The sequence below is a fragment of the Anoplophora glabripennis genome, unplaced genomic scaffold (assembly GCF_000390285.2).
Source record: "Anoplophora glabripennis isolate ALB-LARVAE unplaced genomic scaffold, Agla_2.0 scaffold1514, whole genome shotgun sequence".
Lineage (NCBI taxonomy): Eukaryota > Metazoa > Arthropoda > Insecta > Coleoptera > Cerambycidae > Anoplophora > Anoplophora glabripennis.
The window spans coordinates 12,178-20,981 of NW_019426019.1; the positions used below are offsets into that span (position 1 = coordinate 12,178).

Here is an 8,804-nt window from a genome sequence, read left to right on the forward strand (position 1 = left end):
GTCGGGGATGACTCGCAATTCGTCCGAGCTCTCACGCAGTCTGGTCAGGATGATCCTCTCCGCTACCTTGCTCATCATCGGCAGGAGACTGATGGGCCTGTAACTGGCAGCAAAGGTTAGATTCTTACCTGGTTTCGGGAAGAAGATGACGTCGGCTTTCTTCCACCTAGCGGGGAATCTTCGCAGTCTCAGGATGGCGTTGACGATGTTGAGCAGCGCCATCACTCCCTTGTGGGGGAGCTTTCTGAGTATTCGATTTCCGATCTGGTCGCATCCGGGTGCCTTGCGGGGGTTGAGGCGCCGCAGGATGTCCCTCACCTCCTCGGGTGTCGCCGGCCTAATGTCGTCCCTGTCGGGTTGGCGTCTGTAGCGCCGTACGCGTCGTTCCACCTCGTCGGCGTGGTCCTCGTCTTCGTCGTCGAGAAGGTTTTCCCTACACTGTAATTCAAGGCTGTCGGCGAATGCCTCGGCCTTTTCATACCTGGTGTAGACGATCCCGTTCTCTCCGTGAATGGGAGGCATAGGCTTCCGGGTGGTCCTCAGCGCCCGTTGCATCGTCCACAGGCTGCGGTCTTCGGGGTTTAGTGACTCCAGATGTCGTTGCCACGAGTCCTGGTAGTGCTCCTCTAGGGCCGCTTTTACCCTCCGGTTCAGCTGGTTTAACGTCTGCTTATCCCGGGGGTGTGCTGTCCTCGTGGCTCTTCTTTTCGCCGCACGTCTTTCCCTGATTAGGTCCTGCAACATAAGAGGTAACTCACCTGCATAGTTCGCTATCCTTCTCTCCGTCGTCTCCGTGGTGCTGGCTTCCAAGGCGGTGTGGATATCCGTCTCAAGGCTCGCGATGGCAGCCTCGAGGTCCGCCGCGTCGCGGACGACCGGAATGGGTGCGCATATTCGTTGCATTTCTGCGCGGAATAGGTCCCAGTCGGTCCGCCGCTTGGCAACGGTGTCCTCGCAGCGACGCTCGTCTCCTAAGGTTAGGCGAATGGGGGCATGGCTCGTCGCTGAACGAAACAAAATCGAAATTTGCGTTTTATACCACTCTAATATTTATACTGAAGCCTTCAGCCAATCAGATGCCAGTATTCTGCTCCTCGCCAAGGCCGGGACCAATCAGAATCGAGTATCAAAACCATCACTTTTGTTATTTTTGAGGAAATTTTCTAGAAAGTTCTAAAAAGATGATGAAATTGATGAAATATTGCAAATACGCAATAGTTAGGGGAGAATCACCCCTAATAACCGAAAATTTCTAAATAAAAGGGATGGATTTTCGTTTTTGAAATCAGTTCATCGCCGAAGTCCTTTAGTTCAATACTAAGTTTTCAACTAAGTTCTGTTCAACAAGTTACAAGTTAATCTTCATTCTCAAGTACGGGATATAGTGCTATAAATCTACGAAAGTGACATTGTGTGATTGCTCTAAAACAGTTCATCACCGAAGTTCAAAGGTTCCATTCTTAGTTTACAACCTAGTTCTTCTCAACAAGTTACCAGTTAGTCTTCATCCGCAAGTACGGGGGATAAAGTGAAACAAATCTACGAAAGTAACCTAGTGTGATTGCTCCGAGTCTTACTAGTCTTCGATATACAAAGTGCTCGTTAAATTGTCTAATTACCTTCAGTAATTAAAGAGTTGGATCGGAACTTAAACCGACAAAGCTTTATAGTGCAGTTTTTCGGAAAAGCCGAAAGGATTATACAGAGGATTACATAAAATGTGGTTAGTAAAAGCTCCGCGATTTTTTTGTAATAAGTTAAATAAGTTTAGTAACGTTCATATTCATATACCTAGTACTCTTTTTTCTACGGTCTGGTAGTTGAATTTGTTGTTTCCTGGATTTTCGTTGCAGAGATTATTCCAGCGAATCACTTACTTATTTTTGTTAGATTAATAGGTTTTTAACAGTGTTAATCTCATTGCCATTTTTCTCTTCTAGAAAAATATTATTTGTACAGTTATTGTAATAGTTATTGTAATATATTTTGTACCCTCTTTTAAACTTGTTTTCTTGAAGAAAACCTTCACAAGTATTAATAATAATAATAAAAAAATATTTTTTTTGTAAGTCGAAAATAAATTTTCGTAAAAAGATTTTTGGATAATTTTTCAAAATAAAATTTTTTTGAACTCAAATTTTGCTTTGCGCACATAACCTCAGAAATATATTTTCTGAATATTTTTTTTTTAGTCAAACTTAGTTTTTTTCAAAAAACTTTTTGATAATTATTTTTTTTTATAAAAAATTTTAAATTCAAACAGGGAGTTAGTCCTTTATTTCTCAAGGAAAATATTTTTGTCTAAATTGTTTTTCCAACTTACCTTCAGGATCAGAAAGGATCCACAGTTATACATACCTGACCTAGATTTAAGAGGAATCCGGTTAGGAAACAAAAGTTTGTAGATTCACTTTAAAATTTACTGGCGCCTGACATAATTTTTTCAAAATTTTTTTTTATTTAAATTCTTTTGAATCATCCCACTTTCCTCAATTTTTCTAAATTTTGATATTGCTCGGGCATTACTTTCATTGCTTCGAACCTATCTCGGATGAGATAGACCCCAACACCTACGAACCTCACGACCCGCTCTAACTGTATCGGCGTTTATGTTAAGGTCACAGCACTAGCCAAAGCTCAGACAACCCGTTTCGAGCCAAAACTACAGTAAACAAAAAAGATAAGCGTTGACAATAGCTCGCTTTTATATGTTTCGGTGCGGTAGAGCTAGGCTCCGCCCACCGCACCGGAAACTCGACCTTATGTGACATCTCCCCCGTCGAAAAAGGCTTTGGCTTGGGTTTTTCTGTTGTACCTCCATTTATTGGTACAACTCAACCTATGTCAACAAAACTAGAACAATACAAAACGATTAAGCAATATATACATAACATAAAAATAAATTCCAACACTCTGTATAAAACAAACACAAATGGTACAAAATAACGAAAATAAAAACGAAACTCTCTTCAGGCTCGCTACCATTGTACGTACCGCGGCCCCGGGACCGTTTCCCTGCCGCTGTTGTGGGCAATCGCGAACGAAGTGATCACCCCCGCAATTATAACAGTCTCTCGTTCCTGGTTGCGCTCTACGTACTTCTCTGGGCGGTGGTGCCGGTGGCGTAGATCGCAGTTGACCCCGCGAGCGGTCTTCTCGTAAATCGCCCTCCATTTGACCCACGACTTCTAGCAAGGTCTCCAGGCTGAAGAAGACCCAACCTCGCAGAATTACTCGCGTTGCCGGCCTTAATAACTCCAATATTAAAGACGTACGTTCTTGCGTTGGCGTTTCAGGCGCTAACCGTTGGAATAGTGCCCACTTTTCCATCGTGAAACTATAAGCCGATTCATCTGGGAACTGCGGTCGCCCGGACAACTGCTTTCTCAAATTTGCCCGCGTGGCCAACGAATCATACTTCGCGAGGAATTGCGCTTTAAAGATCTCCCATGGTAATTCCGGTCGTTCAATCCACTTAAACCAACTCAGGGCTTCGCCCTCTAACACGCGCCGCACGACAGACGCAATTTTATTCGTTGGATTTCGGTTTTCGCACAAATGTCTCTCAAGTCGCTGGATGAACACCGCTGGTTGTTCAATATCTTTTCCCGAGAACTCACAATCTAACTCGACGTCGCGAACCGGCGAAATAGTTAATACTTTTAATGCCGCTACCTCTTGAGTTAGGCTCCGCACAGCCTCCACAAGAACCAGACTCGTGTCCATAGTTCTGGTCGTTTCTAGTGTTTCCGTGTTATTTTCTGGGCGCCACTGGGTTTCTACCTCGGGATTACCCAGAACCCTCGCTGGCGTCTCGTCGACCGTATAATCCCACATCGCGTCGTTACTCGCGGTAGACTGTAGCATGCGAGTCGCAGATCGGACGAATCCAGACGCGAAAAACCTGATGCGAAATTATTTTTCAAATGTAGACTAAGTTCACGAATTCTTTAGAAGTTATCCTAAGATAACTGGGGGTGAAGCTATTTACAGCTAGCTTCAAACTTGGATCTAAGATCTCTTTTCAACTCGGTTTAGAGTTGTTCTTTTCCCTTGGAGATTTATGTTTGTTTTCCTCCCAATTTTCTTTTGGCCTTTTTCTTTTTTACTTTACTTTCCCAAAGGAACTTTCTTTTTCCTTTATTCTCTTTTTTCCCCTTTTTCTTATCCAAAGAAAAAACTTATATGTTCCCCTTATTATTACTACCTAGGTCCCAGACCGATAAAACGAATTCTTATCTTTAAGTTCACCAGGAGAACTTAGCCAAAGCCTCTCTGGGGAGCTCTATGCACAACGATGCCCTAAATCGAAGTGAGCTCCCGAGCGCGCGCGCCAATATCCTTGGCAGGAAAAATGACCTCAGATGGAGCGGGGTCGAGCGGGATTATCGCTCTTTACTGGCGGCTGTCCCTGCACAGAAGCGGATAAAGCTTTGCCCTCACCATCTTCGCTTTGCGGGTCACAGCGTCGACGTGCGGCTTCCACGTCAGCGTGCGATCCAGGGTTACCCTAGGTACTTGACGGTGGTCGCCCACTGGATGTCTTCTCCGTTGAACTTCACGTGTCCCTGGGGGCGCGTTCGGTACCTACGAGAAAGCATAATACCTGTGCTTTTCTCCGGATTGATCGCCACCTTCCACCTGTTGCACCAGTCCTCTAGTTGGCTTACAGCTCTTTGGAGGTACCTCTTCGCCATATCGGGGTTCATTGAACGCGCCGTTATGGCGGTGTCATCGGCGTAGAGGCACACGGTAGTGCGCTCTGTCCTGGGCATGTCGGATGTATAGATGTTGAATAGGTGCGGTGATAGCACGGCTCCTTGGGGGACGCCTGCCTCGACGTCTCGATAGGTGGATAGGGCCCCTTCCACCTTCGCACGCAGCTTCCTGCCTCTAAGGAAGGACTCCACCAATTTGACCAGTCCGATAGGGTAGCCAAAGTCGAGCATCTTAGCCAGAAGCCCATCGTGCCAGACCCTGTCGAAGGCCTTGGCGACGTCCAGGAAGACTGCCACGGTGGATTCTCGGTTGTTGAAACCTGCGGACAGATGTTCTACTAACCTGAGAATCTGCTGCTCCGTTGAGTGTCCGCTGCGGTAGGCGAATTGTTCGTCGGGGATGACTCGCAATTCTTCCGAGCTCTCACGCAGTCTGGTCAGGATAATCCTCTCCGCTACCTTGCTCATCATCGGCAGGAGACTGATGGGCCTGTAACTGGCAGCAAAGGTTAGATTCTTACCTGGTTTCGGGAAGAAGATGACGTCGGCTTTCTTCCACCTGGCGCGGAATCTTCGCAGTCTCAGGATGGCGTTGACGTTGTTGAGCAGCGCCATCACTCCCTTGTGGGGGAGCTTTCTGAGTATTCGGTTTCCGATCTGGTCACATCCGGGTGCCTTGCGGGGGTTAAGGCGCCGCAGGATGTCCCTCACCTCCTCGGGTGTCGCCGGCCTAATGTCGTCCCTGTCGAGTTGGCGTCTGTAGCGCCGTACGCGTCGTTCCACCTCGTCGGCATGGTCCTCGTCTTCGTCGTCGAGAAGGTTTTCCCTACACTGTAATTCCAGGCTGTCGGCGATTGCCTCGGCCTTTTCATACCTAGTGTAGGCGATCCCGTTCTCTCCGTGAATCGGAGGCATAGGCTTCCGGGTGATCCTCAGCGCCCGTTGCATCGTCCATAGGCTGCGATCTTCGGGGTTCAGTGACTCCAGATGTCGTTGCCACGAGTCCTGGTAGTGCTCCTCTAGGGCCGCTTTTACACTCCGGTTCAGCTGGTTTAACATCTACTTATCCCGGGGGTGTGCTGTCCTCGTGGCTCTTCTTTTCGCCGCACGTTTTTCTCTTATTAGGTCCTGCAACATAAGAGGTAACTCACCTGCATAGTTCGCTATCCTCCTCTCCGTCGTCTCCCTGGTGCTGGCTTCCAAGGCGGTGTGGATATCCGTCTCAAGGCTCGCGATGGCAGCCTCGAGGTCCGCTGCTTCGCGGACGACCGGAAATGGTGCGCATATTCGTTGCATTTCTGCGCGGAATAGACCCCAGTCGGTCCGCCGCTTGGCAACGGTGTCCTCGCAGCGACGCTCGTCTCCTAAGGTTAGGAGAATGGGGGCATGGCTCGTCGCCCCCTCGTAGTGCGTCGCCAGATCGGCGGCCATCGGTATTGCCCTAAGCAAAGCGATATCCAACACGCCTGGTCTTCCAACTGCACCGTAGTACGTCATCATTCTAGGAAGCAATTCTGAGGGACTGCACACTAGTCGGAGGGTCCATTTACTCCTGTAACAGAGATGGAATTTTACTGAAAAAAGCCGACATGGCGGAGTACATCTCCCGCATCTGTGCCAGCATGCTGGCCACATTTGCAGGTTCCGCACTCCTGTCGGTTTTGGGCCCCCCCTTGTGTGCCGCGGCGGGGGCCTGCTTTGGTCTGGCGGCGTCGGCGAAGCTCTTCGCTGCAGTCACCTTCGGGGGTGTGCGAACTTAGCCTATGTTTTGTCGGCTTGGGGGTCCTCTTTGCGCTGCTGATTTTTGCTGCCTGTCGTCTTCTTAGGGAAGCTAGGGCATCCACGGTAGGATGTTCGCCACCGCAGTTGGCGCACTTTGCCGGAGTCTCGCGCTTCTTAGTGCAGTCTGCCGAGTGGAGCAGGTCCCAAGGAGGTGGAGCAGGTGTTGTTAGGTAGTTTTTGCGATCCCAGCGAAGCATCTTCGACGACTACCAGGCCTAGTCCAGGTCCACTAGGCTTCCACCAGGTCCAATCCAGGTCCACCAGGTCCACTACGTCCACGTTAGGCCTACTCCAGGTCTACTACGTCCACCCTAAGTCCACAAGGCTCCACCAAGCCTCCACCAGGCATACTCCAGGTCCACCAGGTCCGCACCAGGTCCGCTCCAGGTCCTCCAGGATCACACTAGGTCCGATCCAGGTCCACTACGTCTAGTCCAGGTCCATCAGGGTCCACTAGGCCTACACCAGGCATACTCCAGATCCACCAGGTCCGCACCAGGTCCGCTCCAGGTCCTCCAGGCTCATACTAGGTCCAATCCGGGTCCACTACGTCTAGTCCAGGTCCATCAGGGTCCACTAGGCCTACACCAGGCATAGCCCCAGGTCCGCTCCAGGTCCACCAGGTCCACCCTAGGTCTGAAGACCATTTTTGAAAAAACAAAAACAAAAAAAATAAAAATAAATAAATAAAAAAAATAAATCCAACAAATAAAAAATAAAAAATAAACAATAAAAAATAAAAAATAAAAAATAAAAAATAAAAAATAAAAAATAAAATATAAAAAATAAAAAATAAAAAATAAAAAATAAAAAATAAAAATTAAAAAATAAAAAATAAAAAATAAAATAAAATAAAAAAAATAAATCCAACAAAATTAAAAAAATAAATAAATAAAATTTTTTTTAAAACCATCCGACATGGAGCCATCACCGTATCTACCTGGTACCCCACCACAAGTGCCTTTGAGGCCTTCCCTGCTGGACAGCGAGGTGTCCTTCCATAATTACCAGCATCAAGGACCACCGTCCCAACCTGGACCTCCTATACCGCAGACCTCTACGCCAAGCACCGTCGAGCTTCTGCAGGCTTTGAACCTAGCCATCCAAGCTCAACTGAACACCAGTACCCGTCCGGCCCCAAGCCAACCTGTTGCAGCTCCGAGCCAGACCTCAGCCAGGGCTCCAGCCACCGAGGCAGTGAGCCTCCAACATCCAGGTCCGATTGTCGAATCGCCTCTCTCGGCAATCGAACCAAATCCCTTCGACAACATGGATGTTGAAGCCCTTGTCGGCGACCTCAACAACAATACCACTGAGGTCGTCCCAGCCAATGCCGAATTGCCACGTCTGACCGTCTACCTGGAAGGTCAGAGATGCCACCACCGGAAGCCGCAGAAACCGAGGACCAAGGTCTGGATGACCTACACCCCGGCCAGCCAATAGAGCCAGCGGCACCCCAAGTCGGGGCCCAGGTCCAGGACAGTCCACATCTCGACCGGCCAACAGAGCCGCCACGACTACCCCATATCGAGGCCCAAGACCAGGACGGTCTCCACCCCGGCCCGCTAATAAAGCCAATCAGCCAACCAGGACGGCAACCTACGGACCATGGATGGGTCTAACGTCTGGACGACGACCGCCCTCCATGTCCACTGATAGCCTACCCTGAGGCGACACCAGGCCCTAGCCATGCTAGGCCACATGCAGAGACCAAACCCCCGAGCCAGCCACCATCTGCTAATAAAACCAACCAGCCAACCAGGACGGCAACCTACGGACCATGGACGGGTCCAACGTCTGGACGACGACAGCCCTCCATGTCCACTGATAGCCTACCCTGAGGCGACACCAGGCCCTAGCCATGCTAGGCCACATGCAGAGACCAAAACCCCGAGCCAGCCACCACCCGTTAATAAAACCAACCAGCCAACCGAGACGGCAACCTACGGACCACGGACTGGTTTAACGTCTGAAAGACGACCGCCCTCCATGTCCACTGATAGCTTACCCTGAGGCGACACCAGGCCCTAGCCATGCTAGGCCACATGCAGAGACCAAACCACCGAGCCAGTCACCACCCGCTGTAGGCGGTCCAACCAAACGACCGACCCAGTATTTTCCCGGACACCTTGATATAAGGCGCAAGCGACGTCCAGTGAGGATGGTCGCTATTTCTCCGCCGCCCACCAAGAGGACTCAGCAGCCACGTCCCAACAAGAGGCCAGGGACGTCGGCCAACCCCCAGTAGAGCCAACCAGCCGCCAGCCGGACTACCGGAGCAGCCAGCGTTGGACAGCCCCCCCC

At 49.5% G+C, this 8,804-nt stretch overlaps 1 protein-coding gene across 1 annotated transcript; it reads left to right on the plus strand.

The window, feature by feature from the left end:
* Window positions 1-8,189: 8,189 nt before the first annotated feature.
* On the plus strand, window positions 8,190-8,748 carry LOC108914589 (putative uncharacterized protein DDB_G0290521). Its single transcript, XM_018720430.1, has 2 exons — window positions 8,190-8,460; window positions 8,504-8,748. Exons 1-2 carry the CDS (start codon window positions 8,190-8,192, stop codon window positions 8,746-8,748), a joined length of 516 nt encoding a protein of 171 aa, XP_018575946.1.
* The last annotated feature ends 56 nt before the right edge of the window (window positions 8,749-8,804 follow it).